This window comes from Astatotilapia calliptera, chromosome 7 (assembly GCF_964374335.1).
Source record: "Astatotilapia calliptera chromosome 7, fAstCal68.1, whole genome shotgun sequence".
Taxonomy (NCBI): Eukaryota; Metazoa; Chordata; class Actinopteri; order Cichliformes; family Cichlidae; genus Astatotilapia; species Astatotilapia calliptera.
The window spans coordinates 46,617,283-46,640,842 of record NC_137428.1 but is presented as its reverse complement, the minus strand read 5'-3'; the positions used below and the strand labels follow the sequence as shown (position 1 = coordinate 46,640,842).

General features: G+C 39.7%; 1 protein-coding gene across 8 annotated transcripts; it reads right to left on the bottom strand.

The window, feature by feature from the left end:
* Nucleotides 1-1,411: 1,411 nt before the first annotated feature.
* LOC113026351 (proton myo-inositol cotransporter-like) lies at nucleotides 1,412-11,175 on the bottom strand. 8 transcript variants are annotated; one of them, XM_026175037.2, is made up of 13 exons: nucleotides 10,020-11,174; nucleotides 8,585-9,054; nucleotides 8,202-8,361; nucleotides 7,830-8,038; nucleotides 7,625-7,733; nucleotides 7,336-7,499; nucleotides 6,856-6,970; nucleotides 6,363-6,488; nucleotides 5,310-5,428; nucleotides 4,455-4,607; nucleotides 3,112-3,284; nucleotides 2,106-2,174; nucleotides 1,412-1,990 (listed from the first exon to the last, which is right to left on the bottom strand). In XM_026175037.2, exons 2-13 carry the CDS (start codon nucleotides 9,024-9,026, stop codon nucleotides 1,982-1,984), a joined length of 1,848 nt encoding a protein of 615 aa, XP_026030822.2. In that variant the 5' UTR covers nucleotides 9,027-9,054; nucleotides 10,020-11,174; the 3' UTR covers nucleotides 1,412-1,981. The 8 variants fall into 8 exon arrangements, 7 of the variants coding, with proteins under 7 accessions (XP_026030822.2, XP_026030816.2, XP_026030818.2 ...); XR_013910558.1 differs by lacking the exon at nucleotides 10,020-11,174 and having other exon boundaries at nucleotides 2,987-3,284; nucleotides 8,585-9,062; XM_026175031.2 differs by having other exon boundaries at nucleotides 1,412-2,174; nucleotides 10,020-11,175.
* Nucleotides 11,176-23,560: the final 12,385 nt, after the last annotated feature.

Genomic DNA, 23,560 nt, shown 5'->3' with positions numbered 1-23,560 from the left:
TTAGAAAGAGTGGAACACATCTGGTCACAATGGAAATCAAATCCTACGACTGCACAGAAATAACTGACCTGATGTGTAATTTGCACCCCTTCTCTAATATAAACATAACCTGACGTCTACAGAGCCAAAACTGTGACTCAGCAAACCTTAAGACCAGGTCAGGATTCGATATCCCGTGGCTGCATTGTTAGATTTTGGATCATATGCAAGTCTTTTTTTTCATACATTTTTATTTTTTCTACAGTGTCAGATTGTTTACAAAAACTCATCCTAATGAATTTAATGCCACCTTCCCACCCCACAAACACCTGTAAAAGTATTATATAGTTACTCTATTACATATTTTATATTTATATATTTACAAGTTCTTTAATTGAAATAAACTTCCCATCTTATCTACAACATGTTCTAGTTTTTATCCCTTTCTCATGCCATAACGAAAAATTGTCTTTACCCGACCAAAATCTGGATTGTTCCAAATGTTTTAGTTTACCTGGGATAAGTGAAGACTTTTAACACAACCAATTAAATACAAAACATCCTGAATGTTCATCACCTGGTTTGCCACAAAACAGAAATGACCCAGTGACTACTGATTTTTTCCATCAACTCAACATTTACCAGCAGTTTCATGATCAGGGTCTCCTTGTGACCAAAAACACCAAAACACCATCCCAACTTTGCATTAAGTATTTCACCTAAAAATGGGCTAGAAATCAACCACTGTTATTATGTTAAAAATCATATGTGATTCTCCTTTGCCAACATTAAAGTGGCCTGAGATTTAAAGCAGGAGTGCACACACACTTTAAGACTGTGGGTGCCGGTTTAGTTCACTGGGATGAGCAGGGGACCATATGACATAATGCAACGTGTACACTAATGTCAAATGGACTCTGAACAGTTCAAAGATCACTCACAACAGTAATAAAAACTATAAACTATATAAAACCGTACAAGAAACACATAAAAAGACCAAAGCTGCCTTTCCCCACTCTCCCAAATTACACAGAGCACATTCATGTGGACATGGACAGTCAGAAGGATCTTTTATATTATTAGCTTTAACTATGTAGGTCCTCTAGAGTAGGTAGGGGGCATCCCATGGTTTTCTGGGCCACCCTCGGGAGCGCCTTGTTTTGTGCCACTGTACAAGAGGAAAACCACACACAGAAGTAATATATTAAAATACTCTGTGGAGCAGCAGTAGGACACCAACAGCCTCTGGGAGATGTTCTTCCTCAGGATCTTTGGGAAAGTCTCTGTTATTCTTTGTTTCAGTGTTGTGAGCACTTCAACAATTTTTCATGCCGTCTTAGACTCTTAGAAATGATGTCATGTTACCATCTTCAATTACATTTGAGCAACACTCAAATGACCTTTTCACACAAAAACTGACTGACTTCACAGATCAGGCTCTTTTGACAAGTTTATTTATCAAATATGACATTGGTGAAAAGAAAACAAAACACACATATATTGTAACTTTGCAAACAGTTAACTTTTCATATACAAAATGCTGATCCATTTATCCATAAAATTCATTTATGGCCTTTTAACCTGAAATGCTTTCCCCTCGAAGCTGTCAAGACAATCAGCTCTGTTCACCTGAGGAAAAACTCTGTCTCATATAAAGGTGGTAGTGTCATGAGTCTATTCTTTTCCCCCAGCACAAGAGGGAAATCCATTCATTTCAAACAAAAGCAGAATGGACCTGTAACTACAGATCACGTAGTTTTAGGTATCAAGCACTTTCATGTTTCCATGTGGAGGTTTTGTACAATTTCCAAATACATCTTAGCCTGTGCTTGATGTACAAAAAAAAATAAAAATAAGGCCGCATGAAAAATATTTAATGAAAAATCAATATTTGTAAATGCCAGCAGTGCCAATAAAGCAAACTGGTACTTATCAAAGTATCCCAGTGTAAAAAGGACATTCTGTACAAAAGCCCTCTGTGGGACGTTGTTCTTGGTCACCATTATCTCAGCTGCAACAACAAAGATATGAAATTGAACATTTTGAACATCAAAAAGGCATTTTTCTTTGTACAGTAACATAACATCAAAGTTTGTAGCACTTTAATACCTCGATGCATTACTTACAGTTATATAGGCTATGGCACTGTCTGACTCCACGGCTCCATAGTTTGCTTGGCTGAATTCCAAATCATGCTAAAAAAACAACAACTTGCTATAGCAATCTGGCACGTAGGAAACATTTTATTTATCACTTAATTTTATTATTTATTGAAAAAATAAAAGACTTTAAAGTGCAAACTCACCCACTTTCTAGTTGACAACAGAAACACGTGATTAGTATTTTTGACACCAGCTTTGATTGGAGGACTAACCCCATGTTAATGATTTCGAAAAGATGTGCAAACGTCCAAGTATGGCAGAAATCAGTGAAAGCAGTTTCACAGATCTTCAAATTCTCAAATCCTTATCATTTCACCACAATCAGATTTCTGCCCGTATCTCGTTTTTGTAGTTTATAAAAGATGGATGGTCAGACGGAAATCACGCAACTTAATGGAATTAAATATGTGAGGGTAAACGATGAGTCAGCAACCAACTGTGTGGTTAAAACAACAACAACAAAAGGCTTGTTTCTAAAAGGTTTCTCAACAAGAAAATGGAAATATTTCACTCATTTTCATTGTGGTCTGATCAGTTTGTAAAACAAGGATTTTCTGATCCCAGCAACACTGTCACAGATTAACTGTGCCCACAGCAATACTGCGTAGACACCAGTCAGTATTCCCTTTTTATTAGTGCATAAATGACGATGAGAAATAAGGAGGATATTCAAAAGTAAGAAATGCAAAGCAACACGATTTCCAGGTGAGATAAAGGCAGAACTAAAAAGAAATTTGAAAAAGTTGCTTAAATGAAAGAAAGCACCAGTTAAAGTCAACCCCAGGGGAGCTCTAGCCTGCGTTTGGTCCCATTCGATCACACCCACCAGAGGGAACCGTGAATACCTTTTCCTCCCCGCAAGAGCAGCCATCCCAGGAAAACCAAAGGACAGAGTGGAAAGCGAAATCATCCCAGTCTACTCTACATCTGAGGCGTCGTTGTCAGAGGGGAGGTAGTTGCTGCCTTTTACCCGGATGTATTGGACATGACGATTGCTGTTGGGTGAAGGCTCTCCACAGGAGCAGAGCTGACCTGCGAACAGGTTCTCAATCTCTTCCAGCTGTAGGCCCTTTGTCTCTGGGAGGCAGCCCAGTACAAAGATGAGACCCAGCATGGCCAGGCCCGTGTACAAGAAGAACGCACCTGGAATACAGGGATTTTGGAAATTAGGCTCAAAACTATGAAGTTCTTGGCTGTAAATTAAACTTGATAAAGTTGTGTGAATTGTTTATTTAAATATTTAAATAGGAAAAAACACCTAATAAACAAATTCAATTCCTCTAAATAACCTTAAAATAACCTTAAAAAGCTATGCACACTGCTCAGAAAACTTAAACACAGCATCAAGTTAAGCTTGCAGGATATTGATGTGGTCAGTTAAGTAGCAGAGGGGGTTATTCATCAGTTTCAGCTTCTTTGGGGTTAATAAAATTAACATCAGGTGCACTAGAGGGGCAACAATGAGACTACCCCCAAAACAGGAATGGTTTTACAAGTAGAGACCACTGACATTTTCCCTCCTCATCTTTTCTGACTGTTTTTTCACTTGTTTTGCATTTGGCCAGGGTCAGCATCACTACTGGCAGCATGAGATCATATCTGGACCCTATAGAGGTTGCAAGAGGTAGTCTAGCTCCTCTAGGATGGCAAATCAATACGTGCTAATGCGGAAGGTTTGCTGTGTCTCACAGCAGTCTCGAGAGCACAGAGGAGATTCCAGGAGTCAGGCAGTTACTCTAAAAGAGCTGGACAAGGCTGAGAAGGTCCTTCAGTAGGACCCATCAGCAGGACCACTATTTGTTCCTGGCGGGATGGAAACTGCCAGAGCTACAAAATGACCACCAGCCAATCACTGGTGTAAATGTCTGACCAAACAACCAGAAACAGACCTTATGAGGGTGGCCTGAAGGCCCAATGTCCTCTAGTGGGCGCTGTGCTCACTGTCTGGTACCATGGAGTCTAAGGCTACTTTCACACTGCAGGCGAAATAGCTGGAATGAAGATCGGGAAAATGGACCAGGCTGCCGCATCATTTTTTTCACTTTTTCAGGAGGTGTCTTTGAATAATTTTCATTTCCATCAAACAACTCGGGATGCTTACGTTCCAAACACATTACCCAGTCCATATCATTTTTTCCTTGGAGGTCTGATCCTTTAACTTTTTTTAAAGAAGTATTTAACCCAATTAACCACAACTCAACCAGCAATAAAAATGTCTGTCCCTTTCTTTTTTTTGCCAAGTTTTATACTTTTAGCGTTTCCAGTTACTTAATACCCTAAAACACTTTAGCTGCTATCTTAATGCAGTCTTACCATAATAAGTAAGAAACTCTGCAACATGGAGAAACGTCAGAGACACCAAGACATTGAAGATCCAGTTCACTCCAGCTGAACAGGCGTTGCCAGTACTGCGCGCCCAAAGTGGGTAGATCTCAGAGTTCACTGTCCAAGGCATGGGGCCCATACCTGTAACGTGTATTGTATGCATTATTTTATCACATTAGACATGTGTCAACGACATATTAGCTGTTGGTTAGCCTTCATGATTAGGATAACACTGATAACATTCAAAGAGGTTGAGTATGAAGAAGCATTTTCCTACATCTTGAAAATTTGTTCTATTTCCATAACTCGTTTCTTAGTGTCACATTACAACGCATTAAAAAGTGATGATTTTGTTTTCGAATTTGCAAATGTTTGAATAGACATGATTTGGTATAAAAGATGGACCCAGACTGTTTGAAAAGTGATGCTAAGGTGGAAGCGCCTTTTATAAGGAAGGAATTTATAAGGCAACTTTTAAATGAGATCATGTGCTTTCAGAAAAGTCATTTTCAGATGGGGCGACTCATCGGTAGATGGTTTATTATTCGAACGACAGGCTGTTCATCACAAGTTTTCAGCCAATAAGACAGCAATGCAACAGTCAGGCCTAGTGCTCACTCCTCAGCTTTATAATGCCACTTCACTGACTGTCACACAGTAGCCATATCCATCATTTATACTGTCCAAGTTACCTCACAGTCAAACTAAATTAGGGGAATAGACTCAGCACGTTTAGGTTCAGCTGCAATAAGATGGGGATGGCTATGAACTGAGAAATAATAATTTAAACAACAAAATAAAAACAAATACAAAAAAAAAAACAAGAAGAAATTAATTTTAAACCTGGAGCAAAGAACGCAAGGTAGAGGATGAGGCCAAAAAGAACAATCCAGGAGTAAGACGAAGGACAGTAGTTGTACGCCCAAATTGGATTGTCGCTTGCTTCTGTTCCATTGGAACACCTGGATTAAAAACAAAAATAATAATAATAAAAAACAGAAACCATATTGTACTTCATAAAGCCACCCTACTGTTTTACATTTAGACTTTATTTAATTAAACATAATGTTATCAAATGTTTTACTTATTTTATTTTCATTGCATTGCATTTAGATTTTTACTTATTTTGCTTCTTTGATTTACTAAATTTTGGGATTGAATACTTGTTTCATTTTCCTTTTATTGAGCTAATCATCTCAACTTTGGGGGTAAATAACACAGATTAGCTTAAAAGTATTTGAAAAACAATCTATTACAGTGCAGGTCATAGACAGCATTGTAATATTTCAAGCACTACTTTTAGTAGTATTTTAAAACTGGACCTTCAAATAATGTTCACAGACACATGAACGGAAGGTCAGGAAGAGACGTGCTCTCACACTCTCAGATACGCAACTCAAGCTTAAAACACACAACACATCACCACACCTATGACGTAACACTGGATCCTGTTAATGTGACACAGACAGGAAGCTATAAAACTCCACCCTTCTGTTCCTTCTAACAATTGTCTTACAACAAAGAGGATCATTCAAGTTAATAATGGAGAGTTTTATCTGCATCTGTTCTGTGTTTTGTTAACATTATATATGTAAAAGATGTCTGTTGATGGCATTGCAAGACATCCCTGTGGTTTTTTTGGTTTTTTACCTTGAAAATGATTGCATTAGTGAATAAGTTGAGATGATATTATGCAGGTTTTCCATGAGTTTGTTAGCACTATTATTTCACTACTTCTTTATGCACTTTTGATATCATCCATATTTCCATCCATCCACTTAGCAGTCATATCCAAGAAAGAAATCACTGGAACATCTTTTCGGACCTTTACATTTTTTGTGAGCTAATGCATACACCTTCCCTTTATACAAAAACAAAAGACCCCAAATATCTGACCTTCCCCAGGCTGCATGATCCGTGGATGACTGATTGACAGGAACACAGGAAGAGTCGTACACGTTGGTGCCATTTTCAAGGAAACAAAATCCACAATCTGGATCCAGCATGCAGCCTTCACAAGACCTGCAGGACAGAGATGAATGCAAAAGCTTTCACAAAAGACACCACCAAATCTACTGAGCGGCAGAGATCAGGCCTTTAAAGATTAAGCAAATACAGCTATTGTTGGAGGTAGGAGGAAGAGTGAGGGGTTAAAAATCACCAGAGGATGCATACACGCACTCCAAGAATGAAAGTTAGCGAAATCATTGTCACAACAGTGAAGAAATACCAAGATAAGCATCACCACTGAGCCACAAAATACATAATACAACCAAATGTTGAACGACAACATAGTGTAAACTGACAGGAAGTCGAACTGCCTGCATGCTATGTTGCAATACAAAAACAAATAAAAATTAGTGCAGTGTGATTTTTTTTTTCTTCTTACCCATATGTCCTGCAGGTTGAGTTTTGGGGGTCTAATGGGTGGAGGGTTATAGGAGGAGAGTTCTGGGCAGATAGCAAGAACCCAACTGCCAACAGAACCAGACTCAGACCAGTTCCTGCATCGGAAACATAATGAGACAAACACACTGAGAAAGACGGCAGGGGTGTCTGCAGAAACAAGCAGTTCATTTTCATATACCTGAATAATATCATTGACCAAATATAATACTATTACCATAAAAACACATTAGTTTTACTTTAGAAGTCAGTCTGGTTGCAAAAGTCCCAGAGATGTTTACATGAAAATGACCCCAGTCCTGCCCACTGTAAACACTTTTGGCCTTAGCTACAGTAAGAACACATTTCTATATTTTTATTTTTGATTTGTGACAAATTGTGTTAAATTAACTTAACACAAACACCCCCCCAAACTTAAAAAAAAAATGCATCTATCAATCAAGTAATCTCTATAATTACAAACCTAAAAGACTGCCCAGGGTCAGCTTCCTGCGCCCCACTTTCTCAACAAGCCAGACTCCCAACAAGGTGAACACGAAGTTGGTAGCTGAAGTTGCTGCGGCCAACCATATTGCCTGTTTATCATCACGCACCCCAGCCATCTGCACAATGGTTGCACTGTAGTACCTAGGATACAGCACAGGACAGATTTACAGAAAACACACTTGCTCTGATGTAGCGCTTGAGGTTTTACAGCAATGGTTAGCATTGTCATGCGGTCTGAAACTGAACAAAACAAAAAGTCGGCCTACATGACGGTGTTTATCCCAGACAACTGCTGAAACATCTGGAGCCCACAACCAACGATGAGAGCCCTACGAGTCGGCGAGTGCCTGAGGATACGGAAAATAACAGGCCCACCTAAAAATAACCAGGGAAAAAAAAGAAAACACACAGTGTGATTAAGCACGCGCACATAACACCTGCTATGTTTCCCTTTTCCTAGACATCGTTTACCTCCATTTAAATCTTTCTCTTCTTCCTCAATGCTGGCTCTGATGGTGTCATACTCCTCATCAATGTTCTGGCCTCCTCTGATCTGGCTGAGAACCTGATGAGCCTCTAGGCTTCGGCCTTTTTGGAGGAGCCAACGGGGGCTCTCGGGCAGAAAAATAAAGCCGAAGAACTGCAGCACAGAAGGAAGGCAGGAAAGGCCCAACATGTACCTAAAGCATGGAGAAGATGCAGCTTCTTGGAATCTGAAAACTCTGGTGCCCTTATTGGCATTCACGGCAAAGATCCAAATAATGGTAAAAAAGGGATAAATCAAATTTAACCAAACTAAACTAAAGCCCTTAGCACAGGTGAGAGAGCATCAAAGCTGCGTACCTCCAGCCGTCTTGTCTCACGTAGCTGAAAGCCCCATCAATCACACTGGCAATGAACTGGCCACCAGTGATAAAAAGGGAATTGATAGTGACCAGCTGACCTCGCAGGTGAGGAGGGGAAACTTCTGCGATGTACACAGGAACAGTCATGGAAGCAATGCCTAAAGGCAAGGAGAGGAACAGTTTCATGCTAATGCACAACAGATGCATTCCCACAGACAATTCATATTACATCCTAACTCTGCCGTATAATTCAGAGCTCTGTGTTTGAATAAGGCAAATATTGAATAATGAGAGTCAAACAAAGGGTTCCTTATAAGGAGCAAAATCATAATGGTGACTTTACCTTGATACAAGCTGTAGTGTTAAATAAAAATAACTTACCTATGCCCAAACCAACTGTAATTCTGCCAACAAGGAGGACCACCTTGTCTGGGGCAAGACTCAAGATGATGCCACCGACAGTGAAGATAAAGCTGGCCACAAGGATACAGATCCTGCGGCCCAGCCACCCGTTCAGGTAGCCTCCACTCAGGGCAGAGAGCGCCGCAGCTCCCACAGTACTGGAAACCAGCAGCTCCTGCCACAGAGCATTCAGGTTCATCTCCTTCTTGAGGAGAATCATGGCTCCAGAAACCACTCCAGTGTCATACCCAAAGAGGAATCCCCCCAAGGCAGAGAAAAACGCCAACAAATAGACAAAAAGCGGCTTGGGGGCATCCCGGTCTGGGAGATTCTCATCCACATGCCTAGATGGAGGTCCTATGAGACTCCGCTCTCCATCGTCCCCGGCTTTCTGTCTCCTGCTGGCCATGAGGTTGCTCATGTGCTCCAAGCTGTACTCATCATAGCTGCTGGACATAGGAGAAACCAGAGGTTAAGCTAACCAGGGGTTGCAGGTCACCACTTTATTAAATCAGCCAGGTGAGATACTTCTGTGAAGAAGTGGCGGTGACGTGTACATGGATGCAGTCATGTCCCATTAAAGCAGATTACAAATCATAATCATTTTTTGTTGTTGTCGTTTTCCCCTCAACAAAATAATAGCAATATTTTCAGTGCAAGACGTTCAGCTAACCTCTAAGTTAAATTCCAAACCTTGGGTGTGTTTTTAGGTGTCCAGCTCGAAAAAGCAACAGGAAAGAAAGCACCACGTCGTGATTTTAGCAGCTATACTAGCTAACTTTGATGACGACATGTCGTGACTAATTCCTGTGGTTAACCGAGCGCCAGATTCTGCTGTGTCGCATATTTCGGAGTCGCGTCGTGGGAAAGCTGCCTAAACAGTGTAGGTTGATGACTTTAAGCTGACTTTAGATGTTTTGTTCACCACTGACAGCGCTACTGCTTTGCTCTGCGTGCAGCCATGTTTGTGCGTGAGGTCACGTGCCCACCCGGCTACAAAAACAATGTTGTTTCTTTTTTTTCAAACAGAGAGTTTACGATCTTCCTACAGCACCGTGCCAAACTCCATCCAAAATGTCATTTTTAACGAATTTGTGCTCAGCGGAGACTTTTGTGCACGTAAAACCAGAGTTGACAGCACATGTATTGTCTACTCGAAAATTCGGCAGAGATGTGAGTGAACAATTTTCATTCAGATCACTTTTCCCCATCTATTTTTCATTACTTTCATGAGTATTTCCGAATGTAACTTCTACTTCATTTATTCTTATAATGCTAAAAGTACGGAATGGTAAGTGACCCTTATGCCCCTCGTCCCCATAAGTCATCTGTTTGCAATAAAGTCAAATAAGTCGCATTACTGGACTTTAGCCTGTCAGGTCACCTTAACTATCTGTGAAAAAAAACCCCATACCTCTAAAAAGGCTGCTTTCCTCCAGCGCACAGTGCTGCTGTGGATGTGTTCTTCAACAAACAGGAAGTCTGTTATGTGGATCATATGATATTATCCCTGAAAAAAAAAAAGTAAACACGCCCATTTGAACTGTAAAATGTAACCCAACTGGTTCTTTTTATGGTAGTCGTGATTAATGAGCCAACACAGCAGGAATTTGCACTGGCCACAAAACATGGCAAAGATTTCAACTGTGAGCACTTTTTTATGCGCTATCAGTAAGTTTGGGCAGATTTAGATGGATACGTTTCGCGAAGGTAAATATTAACTGTTGCTTAGCTACTTTTGTTTTTGTTTTCTTATGTATTTTTACCCCCCAAAATATGATTAACATTCTTTTTTTAATCAAACAGACACTTGACAGATAAAGACACGTTTTCCACTGGGCTTTCCTACATATAAATTGTGCAAAGTTGGGTGATCGTGGCTCAAGAGTTGGGCGTTCGCCTTGTAATCGGAAGGTTGCCGGTTCGAGCCCCGGCTCGGACAGTCTCGGTCATTGTGTCCTTGGGCAAGACACTTCACCTGTTCCCTACTGGTGGTGGTCAGAGGGCCCGGTGGCGCCAGTGTGCCCGGTGTCCTTAGGGACTAGTAAAGCGCTATACAAATACAGGCCAAAAAGCAAAACCCATCTAAACCGTGGTCTAATGTATACTGTAAAACGCATAAAGCATTCTTGTGTCCTAAAATAAAATTTCATGACTACAATCTTTAAACAACAAGTAAACCGGAGTTTTTTTTTCTTTATTTATTTAAGTAGTCTTCAGGAATAGTTCTGAATGATTTAAAAAAAAAACGGCTGAAAAGTGAAGATATTTAGGCATATCACTGGTGGTTGGGGGGTTGTACCCAATGCTGAATACAGGAAAAATAAGATATGACCACTATGTCAAGCTGATATTCTGTGCTCACCGACTGTCATCCAATCCTCAAATCAGATGGTGCTCTCCTTGCCAGGGAACAGCTGGACCTGAACCACAGCTTCTAGGGACACTGGAAGTACCTACACTATAACATACTTTGTACTTATGCTATACAACTTAAACAACATAGTTTTCAATGATTTCTTGTTTTAAGCCTCACACTCATTTACTTTCCTCTCTGTGGGAGAAAAGGGTCCACCCAATATCTCAAAAAAAGTGCAAAGGTAGACAGCATAGTATGGTAAACAATATATATTTTATTCTATATGTCAATGGAAAATTGTATTTAGTAGTCAGTATAATCTTTTAGTGATATAAGTTTGCTTATGGTACACCCTAAAAAATTATTCAGGGGCTTAGTAAATATCATTATAATTCTAAGTTAGATGACCTTGATTAAATCTTTGAAAATCACAAACGTGTTATCTTGAGTTGAAAATACTGAAAAGAATGCTTAAATTTTCAACACCAGTTTTTGAGTTGAACTGAGTTCTTTTGTTCAAGTTTATTTAAAAGAAAAAATTCTGTATTTGAAACACAGGGTGCATTATTTAAATCTACTCAATATATCTCATAGAAAGTACTCATAATAACTGAGAGACTGGTATTCATATTTATCATTGTCTTTAACTTTAATTATTAATGGTTCAAAATCAATATAATTTTGTCCCCCAATACTAACTTAAAACTTTGAGTAAGACTAATGACCTTTGGCATGTACCGCGCGCGAGGAGCATGGCCTCATGGGAGATTTTCTGCACGTTGAACGAGACAGACACACATCCACTGCAGACTTGGTAACGTTTTCAGGTAAGTGACCAATTCTTACATTAGCTGTCTTTATCCACACCGTTCTTTTATAACATGTTCTGAAGAAAGCGTTTGTCATGGTGGCTCACTTTTCGCAGCGTGTTTGTGCACGTTAATTTAAGTTTTCAACCCGTCTTCCAGTAAAGGCGGCGGGAAACCGCGCCCTTTTATCCTTTTACGTTCTGAGTCGCTATCTGCGTTCCGGGTAATTTGACCGGAATGTCCCGGTACCAGCGACCTGACCGTTTAATCGGGGGCATTTTAGGAACCACGTGAAAGCAGGTGTGCTCAGACATTTCTAGAAAATGGCCCTGTTGAGTCGCGGTGCGGGAGCTGCGGTAGTCACGCGGCCTGACTCACTCTGTCAGGTTGTTCAGGAGGAGATGAACAGACGTCATCAATGGCTTTGGTAACTAAGAAGACCTGCCCGCGGAACAGTTCATAGCAGCAACCATGCTGCTTAGCTTCCTTGTTCTATGTGGGGTCTTTCAGAGCATATAAGACGCTGCTTTCAGCTTTGTCCTGAACAGGGCCAGTTTTTGAGAGAACGCTGAGAGGACCGCCCGGGTCAGATTACCTCATCCAGGGCCGGTCCAAAGTACTATGGGGCCTTAAGTAAATTTAGACTCGGGGCCCTACTTCCTTTCAGATCCCAGAAAATAATGGAAAAAAAAAAGCTTTGGTCTTTTGGGTCAAGCCAAAAGTACCATCATTTCCAGTATAGTTACTCCCAATTTACATAAATAAATGTTTATTTCAATCCAAGCTAAAATTTCTTATAAGAGATTGATGTTATGGCAGATTACTCAGTGACATGTTTTGTAATGATAAAGTTTTGATTTGTATTTTTTCAGCACCATCTTCACCACCAGGAGAAAAAAATCTGCATCAACTACAAAGTAAAGCAGGTAATTTTACTCAGAGGACTTGATGTGTTAAATTTTGGAATGATATGATATTGTTTTATACAAGCTGAGTAGTGGATGGTGATACCACCTAAATATTTATACTGGTTTTGTGGTGGGTTATTTTAGTCATACAAATGCCAAATCTAAATTTTGAGAATTTTTCAGTTCGGTAAATAAATTGATGAGTTCATGGTCTGTCATCTAGTGTCACCATACTATCTTTTTATTTATACAGCATGGTGATGTGATTCAGATTATTTCAATGTGGTTAAGTATTGTACTTTGTTCCATGTTGACTTATTTGTAAGTTGTATCCTCCACCTGAATTGGTAGTGAGTATTGGTTATTCAATCAGTTAATCATACAAAAACTGCGTAAGTATGGTTATACACCATTCTGTCATCTTCATACTGTGAGACATATTTTCTCACAATTTTTTAGGTCACAGGTGATGAGATGGCAGTGTAAACTCTGCAAACATGAGGAGTCATCAAAAGTGTCACTACTCAAACATTATCGAGTGAAACATGGTACATTTGGTCATGGCTATTCCATACCCTGTCTTCATTTGAATTGTCCTTGCTCTTTTAAGACATGGGGTGCCTTACGCTCACACTTGTCTAGGTCTCACAGTTCGCATGAAACGGAAGAGTGTGAGGTCCTTCCAACTATTAGATGTAAAATCTGTGACTCTTTTTACCCAAACACAAAAGACTATTTTCAACATATAAATTCCCATTTGAAAAGCCATGAAACCATAGAGTGTGTTTTTGATGGTTGTGAGTTTAAGACAAACATTTGTGGGACTTATGCGACTCACAGAAGTCGAAAGCACAGATTTTGTTCATGGAAGCACTTTAAAACTAACTTGATTTCAAAGCAAACTGTCAGTACATCTAATGAAATCGTCTTACCAGCACTGGAATTAGAAGATCACGAGGACTTGGATGTCACCACTGAACTTGGTTGTGAAAGGGAAACAACAAATGAAATTTTGAAAAATATTGGTGTGCTCTTGTTAAAACTGGAAAGCATCTATAATGTTTCTGGTAAATGTGTGGATGACTTGGTAGAACAGCTCAGTTATATCTGCACATTATCACTTCAGTATATTCCAAAGTCAATAAGTGATATTCTTATTAAGAATAACTGTAATATTGATCAGTCTTTTGTCAGTGAATTGGCTGAAAAAATATGTCACTGTAGTCCTTTATGTGCAGCCCTTAGTCCTGATGGTCCCTTTGCTTCAAGATATAAGAGACAGAAATATTTCAAGGAAAACTTCTGTGTTATTGAACCAGTAGAATACTGTTTGGATCCAGAAAAGAATTCCACTTTTCAGTATGTGCCTATTCTTCAGTCCTTGCAGCTGTTACTGAGTAAAGAAGATGTTAACAGTATATTAACTAGACATTTGAACACTTCACAGTTATCCTCTTTCCACGATGGACAATATTTCAAGCAAAACCAACTTTGTGCTATTGAGGACTTAAGTATTTCCCTTGTTCTCTATGTGGATGACTTTGAAATTTGTAATCCACTTGGGACTTCAAGAAAAAAACACAAAGTCACAGCTGTGTACTGGGTACTTGCTGATATACCAACTGAACTGAGATCACAGCTAACATCAATTCAATTGGCTCTCCTGTGTAAGGCAAGTGATGTTAAAACTTTTGGCTATGAAACTGTTCTCGAGCCACTTTTAAAGGATCTCATAACATTAGAGAGAGACGGGATTTTTTGTTCACAGCTTGGTAGATATATCAGGGGCACTGTTTTTTGTGTTTGTGCTGACAATCTTGGCGCTCATTCTCTTAGTGGACTCGTGGAAAGCTTTTCTGGACATTACATCTGTAGATTTTGCCTTGGAGACCATTCAGACTTTCAGCAAAAAGAAGTTCGTTCAGGAGCTTTTCCACCAAGAACAAAAGAGAACTATGATCTACATGTCCAAACCATAAAGGAAAATTCCTCCTCGGTTCATTTTTGTGGTGTGAAGAAAGGTTGTCCATTAACGGGGAAATTAAAATATTTCCATTTTGTCACAGGGTATCCTCCAGATCTTTTGCACGACCTTTTTGAAGGCATAATTCCACTAGAATTAGCATTATGCCTTCATGTGTTTATCCGTAAACGTTACTTTTCCTTAACTGAACTCAATAACTTCATAACAGAATTTCCTTACAAATGGACCGATAAAACAGATCGCCCCCAAATCATCCCCCTAAATTTTTCCACTCGCAAAAGCATTGGTGGCAACGCACATGAAAATTGGACGTTATTGAGACTATTACCTTTTATTATTGGGGAAAAGATTCCCAAAAATGATGAAGCATGGCAAGTTCTTATGACTCTAAAAGATATAACTGAACTTGTTGTGTCCCCTAGTCACAGAGAGGAAAGTATTTGCTACTTGGACACACTTATATCTGAACATCGCAACAGGCTATTGGAGGTTTTCCCAGAGCAAAAACTAACTCCAAAACACCATTTTTTGGAGCATTATCCTGACTTGATCAGAGGATTTGGTCCATTAGTATGCCTCTGGACTATGCGCTTTGAGGGTAAACATAGTTTCTTTAAGAAGGTTGTTAAACACACAAACAGCTTCAGAAATGTACTATTGTCACTTGCCTCAAAGCACCAGATGATGATGGCATACTATTCAGATGGTAATGCATTGAAGCCATCAGTGTGTGTCACTAAAGTATCATCTCTTCCATTGGAACTGCTTGATGTAGAAATACAGCAGTGTCTCAAGGAACTTTATCCAACACAAGCCTATGTGAATTTGACCAACTCTCTGACTCATCATGGAACTAAATATGCCTCAGGAATGGTTTTGCCTCATGGATCTACTTGTGGCTTACCTGACTTTGTGGAGATTTTACAGATTGTTGTCTTAAGCAATGAATTTCTTTTCATTGTGAAGTTGCTCAACAGCTGGTATGATGAACATTTTAGGGCATTTATTCTGGATCCTTCTGGGAAAATGACCTTAATACATCCCAGAGTACTTGGTGACACTTACCCCTTAACACCATATCGTGTTGAAGGCAAGCAAATGGTGTCAATAAAACGTCACATTGTTTGTTAGTGTAAGGGGAAAGACTGAGATACCCCCTTTCTTTTTCTTTTTTCTTGTGGTTTTTATTCTGCAGATGGACTCCGTTGCCTTGAAAGTAATTTTTGGACAACAGAGTGAGAAGCTTGTGCTCTCTTCAGGAATACCCAGGACTGTTGAGGAGTTGCATGAGACAGTGAGAGAGACATTTGGGCTAGTTGAGGATTTCATATTGCACTATTATGATGACTCATTTGGAGATTTCTTTACACTTCATTCTCCCAACCAAATCAAAGATAGGGGTACAGTCAAAGCTGTGGTCATTCCATCAGTAGTGCTTACATTGATTCCTCAGTGTGAAAATCCCTCAGATGTAAGTTCACTGAATGAAAGTTCAAGCTCTTCAACCTATAAAACCACAGAGGACCAAACAGATGGATCATCTCTGTCTTCAGACAACACTGTCATACTCTCCCCTCTTCAAAGTCCTCTAAAGACTACATGGCCAGATGAAATTGTCATTCCACTTTTCTCTGTGGCAACAGAGACTGTACTGAAAAATGCCAATGAAGTCTTTGTTCAAAATGGCACTGTGCTGAACAATACTTCAGTCAAGTCAGATATAATGGAAAAATTAGCTGATTATATGTACAGCTACACAGCCTACCCTACTGGCCTTCAGATTGGAGAAGTGGCAGAGGCTCTGGTCAAAAAGCACCCGTGTCTGACAGAGCCAGGCAGTCGTAATGGCTGGATGGGATGGATGTATAGTCTTAAATACAAGATGGGAAATTACAGGTCAAAGTTACGAAGTCTTGGAGTTCCAGAGGTTACTTGCAACTCACTGAAGAACAAGCACCCTGATGACAAGGCTCCAGCGAAGAACATAAAGAAGGCGCGGAAAGGAGAAGTGCTGTTTCTGCCACACTATCCAGGACAAGATGGTAAAGAACAGCAAGAGCTGGAGCGACAACAACTGATTGATGAGTGTAAGAAGAAAAACAGCACAGCCATCAAGGATTTAATGTGCAAAACCTTTGCACATAGAAGACATGATATTATCAGCCAACAGCTGAGTGTCAGCGACATCAAGGACAGATGGCCGGCGTTGTTTGACGTCTCCCAAGTAAGTGTACATTTAAAGGGATATCCACTTGTAAATAAAATTTGGTCTGTTAGATCCCCCATCATAAGAGAAGTGAGAAAAAACATGTTGCTACCATCCTAGTGATTTTGATGATCTTGCAGCAGCCAGGTTGCTTTAATTTGTCATAAGACTCTAGAATCGCTAGGAATTTGAATCAGAATGAGGAATCTGAATCAAAACCAGAATGGTTCTTATTGAAACCATTCCCAAGCCTATGGAACGATAAATAATTTCCGTTCACTTAACTTGTTTTAGGCTAAGCTAATGTAACCTGACTGAAGAATGACTGGGCTGATTGCAAAGTGCCTTTGTCTCACTTATCTAACTCTGGAGCACATAACGACAGACTAGATTTTACTGAAGAGTAAAGAGTGAAGAGTAATTTAATATTTTTATGAAACGTTGGTTACGTATTGTAACCCCAGATTCTATGAGTATAGGCGCAGCCCTTTAAGTGGGTATTCCCCTTGTGCGCGCAGCACTGAAGTATTTTATTCCACGCCCACCTGCTGTGTGGGCCTCACCCTGGTCTAGTATAAGTTATGGTGAGACCAGGAAATCGACTCTGCCGTTTTTCTTCAGCCAGCCAGAAGATGTCCAGCGAGACCATCCGTCTGTGTCCATCCTGCCAGACCGGCTACATCATGTCGTATGACCGACATGCCGTCTGCGTGGGCTGCCTCGGTCCTCACCATGCAGACCTCGCCCTCACACCTTAATCCTATTGCCGCTCCTGTTAGCTCCTCCCGCCAGAGGAAAAGCAGTGGAGGTCAGCCTTTTTCAAGGGATGCTCATCCACCCCTGGCCTTCACATGTCGGCGAGGACGCCGCTCCCAGTTGTTGGTGCGCTGCTCCTGGATCTGCCTGGCATCATCCAGGAGGCAGCTGGTGAGAAGGGACTTTCCGTCCCTCAGCCTGCTCCACCCCCCCATTGGATGATCTGGCGGGAAGGTATGGCTCTGCTCACTCTCGTTGCCCAGATCCCATCTGGCCCCAGTTCCCGGCGGTGATGACCTACCTCTCTGAGGCAGCAGCAGAGCCAGCGAAGATTAGAGCGCGGTCTCTACCTAGGGCTTCACAGAGGGCTTCACAGACCGGAGTTTTCCGCCTGTTCCCCCTCTAGAGCCGAGCCTCGCTTCAGTTTTCGGCACCAAAATGACCAAGGTCGTTGGACAGCAACCGGCCCATCCCGCCAAACTTGACCAGCTGATAGCAAGGTTCACTGATCGCGCACATCAATGCACTGTTCAGTCAGCTGCAGTGACTAACAACACTGCCTTGCTAGCGTTTGTCATCTCCAGGAAGGTGGAGGAAGCAGAGCTGCCAGAGGAGCTGAAAGGCTTTCTCTGTAAAGCCGCTGACGCGATTCTGAATATTTGCGCCACTTCAGTGGAGGTGTGTTCCTCTCGCATCACTGCCTGGCAGACGATGGTTCAGAGGGCAACCTGGCTCCGCCTCTTCCCTCAAAGATTATACAATCTCACAGGGAAATAGTGCAAGCAATTCATAACATAAAATTTAGAAGCTTAGTGGAAGATAATACTTTATGTTAAGGCTTTAGTCTGCATACTGAACAACTCCACTTATATGGATTTATGTCTGGATGAGTAAATTAATCTTTTGCATGTTAGAAAATAAGGTCCAGGTTGCAAAAAATGGTAGTTCCACTTAAAGATTTTTTTTTTTTTTTTTTTTGATTGAATCAGAATTTTGGCCTTCAGATTTTTTGTCCTTGGTTTTTTGTCCTCTCCCATCCAGGTCAGTGCAGAGTTTCATAGGATCACGACCCTGAACCTTGAACCAAAGTTCATGTCATCGTTGGACTTGTATTCATCCAAACTCCTGTCCTTGTTTCAAGCAAAGAAAGGTGCTGCTGGACAACGCCACAGAGCACAGTTAAACCTTCTGCTTCAGGTAAGGAAGATTGCATTTTCTAACCACAAAAACGTTCCAACACAGCATTGAAGAGGCCCTTCCACTAAAAACGGCTTTTCTTAGGTTTCTGTTCAATATTTTAGCTCCACAGGTGTTCTTACCTTGATGGTGGGTGTGAAAACAGGTCAACAACAGAAAAAAAATAGTTATGTTTAAGCTAGAAATGGTAAGTCATGTTTTAAATGTGCAAATTTTGCCTCAGTTGAGACTTCCTGTTTTACAGAGTGGAAATTCCATCGAGAAAAAACGAGAAGTCATCATCAAATGTCTCATTGACCATCTGGGAGAGGATCCAAGTGCCTTAATCAAAACCTTTGAGGTTGGCGCAATAAATCTGTTTTAGGAATATTAGTAGTTTATTTTAGCTTGTGAGATCATAGAAAAGTTTTAAGATACTGTTCTAAAGAAAAAAAGCAAACACTTCAAAGCATACAAAAGAATAGCATTTGCTCAAAGATTTTGGAGCAGTGTCCACATATTATGAGTACCGGTGATGTCATACAAATGAAACTTTTTGTTTCAATGTTTGGAAATATGTGAGCTGAAAACAGTTCTTTCTCTTTTTAAAGGACGGTGCTGATGCTGTCTTCGTTGAAGAGGCTTTGGCTGAGGAGGTGATGAAGATTTACCTGCTGCAGAATCAAGACAGGTCAGACGAACCTACTGATGTGGGTATTGTTATTGAAGGCGTTACTGTTCTGGGCAAACTTGGGAATCTGAGCAAAGCCTGTTGCTATCTTTTGGGACTGTGCTATGCTCTGGATCTGAAATACCCCAAGAATTTCAAATGCACATTTGAAGCATTTCAAAAAGTGTTCATGGAGCTGGATCCAGGAAACCTTTCTGTCAAGGTTCAAAGACTGAAAAATGACCTCTGTTCATTGTAGACAAAATTTCACAGGGCTGTTCTTAAAGTGTTAGACTTGTTAAGTGACATGTAATGCTCATCAAAAGGTTCAGTTGCGGCATTACATTGTGTTGACATTCCTGTTCATAAATAATGTTTGTACCATAAACTGTGTTTTTGTATTAACTTTCCAGATTCACATTAAGGTGTAAATGGGAGAGTATCTTCTGTTTGTTTTTTTTTTGTTTTTTTTAGCGCAATCCTTTTTGAAACCTTTTTTATTTAAATTATGGATGTTTTTTGGTCACTCTTTAGTTATAATCTTCCCAATTTTTTGGAATCAAAATAAGATGTTCAAAAACTATGTCACAGTGCAAAATTTCTTTTTTTTTTTCAGGATTTATATTTTTTTGGGATCTTAATTTTATTTTTGTCATTTGACCTTTTCTGAAAAGGTAAAGCACTGCGTTCACTTGAGCCACTTTTATTCTTTGTATGGCAGGTACATTTTTCTTGTTGTTAGCATCAATATGCCAGTTTTACAGAGTTTTGTTAAGCATACCAATTTGGATGCAATTTTATTATATAAGGCTGTTGTGACTGAAATTTTATCCAAGTTCTATCCACTGAATGTAGAACAGATTTCAGCTCACTGTGTTCAGAGAAGGAATCTGCTAAAATCTGATTCACAAAAAAGCTGTTTAAAATAAATCATTGTGAACAATGTTGAACTGACGTGGTTCTTTTTTCCTGTGGGGGGGGGGGGGGGGGGGTGTGTATCTATCTATCTATCTATCTATCTATCTATCTATCTATCTATCTATCTATCTATCTATCTATCTATCTATCTATCTATCTATCTATCTATCTATCTATCTATCTATCTATCTATCTATCTATCTATCTATCTATCTATCTATCTATCTATCTATCTATCTATCTATCTATCTATCTATCTATCTATCTATCTATCTATCTATCTATCTATCTATCTATCTATCTATCTATCTATCTATCTATCTATCTATCTATCTATCTATCTATCTATCTATCTATCTATCTATCTATCTATCTATCTATCTATCTATCTATCTATCTATCTATCTATCTATCTATCTATCTATCTATCTATCTATCTATCTATCTATCTATCTATCTATCTATCTATCTATCTATCTATCTATCTATCTATCTATCTATCTATCTATCTATCTATCTATCTATCTATCTATCTATCTATCTATCTATCTATCTATCTATCTATCTATCTATCTATCTATCTATCTATCTATCTATCTATCTATCTATCTATCTATCTATCTATCTATCTATCTATCTATCTATCTATCTATCTATCTATCTATCTATCTATCTATCTATCTATCTATCTATCTATCTATCTATCTATCTATCTATCTATCTATCTATCTATCTATCTATCTATCTATCTATCTATCTATCTATCTATCTATCTATCTATCTATCTATCTATCTATCTATCTATCTATCTATCTATCTATCTATCTATCTATCTATCTATCTATCTATCTATCTATCTATCTATCTATCTATCTATCTATCTATCTATCTATCTATCTATCTATCTATCTATCTATCTATCTATCTATCTATCTATCTATCTATCTATCTATCTATCTATCTATCTATCTATCTATCTATCTATCTATCTATCTATCTATCTATCTATCTATCTATCTATCTATCTATCTATCTATCTATCTATCTATCTATCTATCTATCTATCTATCTATCTATCTATCTATCTATCTATCTATCTATCTATCTATCTATCTATCTATCTATCTATCTATCTATCTATCTAAATTAATGTTTTTGCTTAAGTTAACTTAAAAATATTAAGTAAATTGAACCATTATTTAAAAACAAATAATTGTAATGGTGTTGGTTAAATGTGCCAAGCATTTCAGCATTTCCTAATTAATATTTTATGTATTTTGAACTTTTGGTTACTGTTGTTTTGACTTACATTTTCAATTGTATTTACTCAATTTTGTATGTTACTGTAACATCTTTAATTGTTCATAACAACTTATTCCATTTTAGTTGGATTTACTCAATTAATAAGGTGTATTTAAGAGATGTGATTGTTTTTGCATTTACTCATTATTTTTGAGTGTAAAAGTGTTGCACCAAAATATTTAAGTAATTATCAGTTTTATTTCTTAGAGTGTAGGATGCTGTTTGTAGTTATTTGGTAGTGACAGGATGTGTGATTTTTAGCAGGCTTGGTTCACCCCCACATCCTGGGAGCATGGGAGAGGTCGTACCTTGTTTTATTGTTTTAACGTAGCTATGTCTGTTTTAGTCTAAGTGCCTTAACTGCTGGACTTCCTCACCGTGCCATCTAGGGTGGGGGAGACTACCCTCTTTATGACCAAGGATGTACCTTTTGTGCTTTCATGTTTTATGACCCTTTGATCAGCAGGACACACACACACACACACACACACACACACACACACACACACACACACACTGAAGTATAAATAAAGACCGGGGCAGTTTCTTAGTGCGAGTCTCAGTCTGGAGGCTGCCCTTGCTAGCAAGAAGTTCTGTGTGTTTCTCTTCTCTGAGTCTTTACTGAAGAAGTGTTTTAGAATATTTTCCCTAACACTATATATCTATATATTTTTCATAGCTGCTTTTATTATTATATTATCATGATCAGAAACTAATCCCACAATATCATTTGCATTGGTAAGTTAAACTGCATAAAGAAATTATTATTTACAATGCTGCAGTCTGTTCCATGCAGCTACATTTTCAATAGAATTCACTGGAGAGCAACCTGTTGAAATGATCCCATATCCATCCATCAGTCTACCCATCCATCCATCTTCTTCTCCTTATTTGGGGCCAGGTTGCAGGGGCAGCAGCCTAAGGAGAGAAGCCTTGACTTCCCTCTCACCAGCCTTCTCCTCCAGCTTATCCCAAGGAACACCAAGGCATTCGCAGGCCAGCCACCCTTCAGAGAAAGCTAATTTCTGCCTCTTGTATCTGTGATCTCAATCTTTTGGTCACTACCCAAAGCTCAGGACCATAGGTGAGAGTAAGGACGTAGCTCAACCAGCTAAATCAAGAACTTTGCTTTTACACTCAGCAGCAACCGCATCATTGTAGCCACAGCATAAATCTGTCTGTTTATCTTCCACACCCAGCAGTCATCAACAAAACTCTGAGCTGCTTAAACTCCTCCACTTGGGACCGTAACTCATCCCTGACCCGGAGTGGGCACAACATCCTTTTCCAGCTGAGGACCATGGCCTCAGACTTGGAGCCGATTCTCATTCCTGCCACTTTACACTCAGCTGCGAACTGCTACAGTGCGAGCTGGAGGTCGCCGCCTTACTATACCTTTAGGCGCCCCAAGTCTGTCCAGCATCCACCCCCGCCACATGACTTGGATCAGGTGATCAGTTGAGAGCTCAGCACCTCTCTTCACACAAGTATCCAGAACATATGGCCGCAGATCTGATGATACAAAATTGATCATCGACCTGCAGCCTAGGGTCTCTTATTGCCATGTGCAATTATAGACGCCCTTTTGTTTGAACATGGTGTTTGTTATGGACAATTTGTGGTTTGCACAGAAGTCTAGTAATAGAACATTGCTTTGGTTCACATCTGGCAGGCTGTTCCTCCCAATCACGCGCCTGCGGGTCTCACTGTTGTTGCTCACATGAGCGTTGAAGTCTCCCAGTAAGACGACAGCATCCTCAGGCACACCACCTAGAGGCTCCAAGAAGGCCAGGTATTCTGAACCATCGTTTGGTGCACGGGCGCAGACGACAGCCAGGACCCATTCTCCAATTCAAAGGTGCAGGGA

Excerpts from the sequence above, each read along its gene's own strand:
- LOC113026351 (XM_026175031.2), bottom strand. The coding sequence starts at position 9,026 with ATGAGCAACCTCATGGCCAGCAGGAGACAGAAAGCCGGGGACGATGGA. Across the intron at positions 7,500-7,624 it reads TCTGGGATAAACACCGTCAT|GTACTACAGTGCAACCATTG; the intron begins GTAGGCCGACTT and ends GCTGTATCCTAG. Across the intron at positions 4,608-5,309 it reads CCTTGCGTTCTTTGCTCCAG|GTATGGGCCCCATGCCTTGG; the intron begins GTTTAAAATTAA and ends TACACGTTACAG.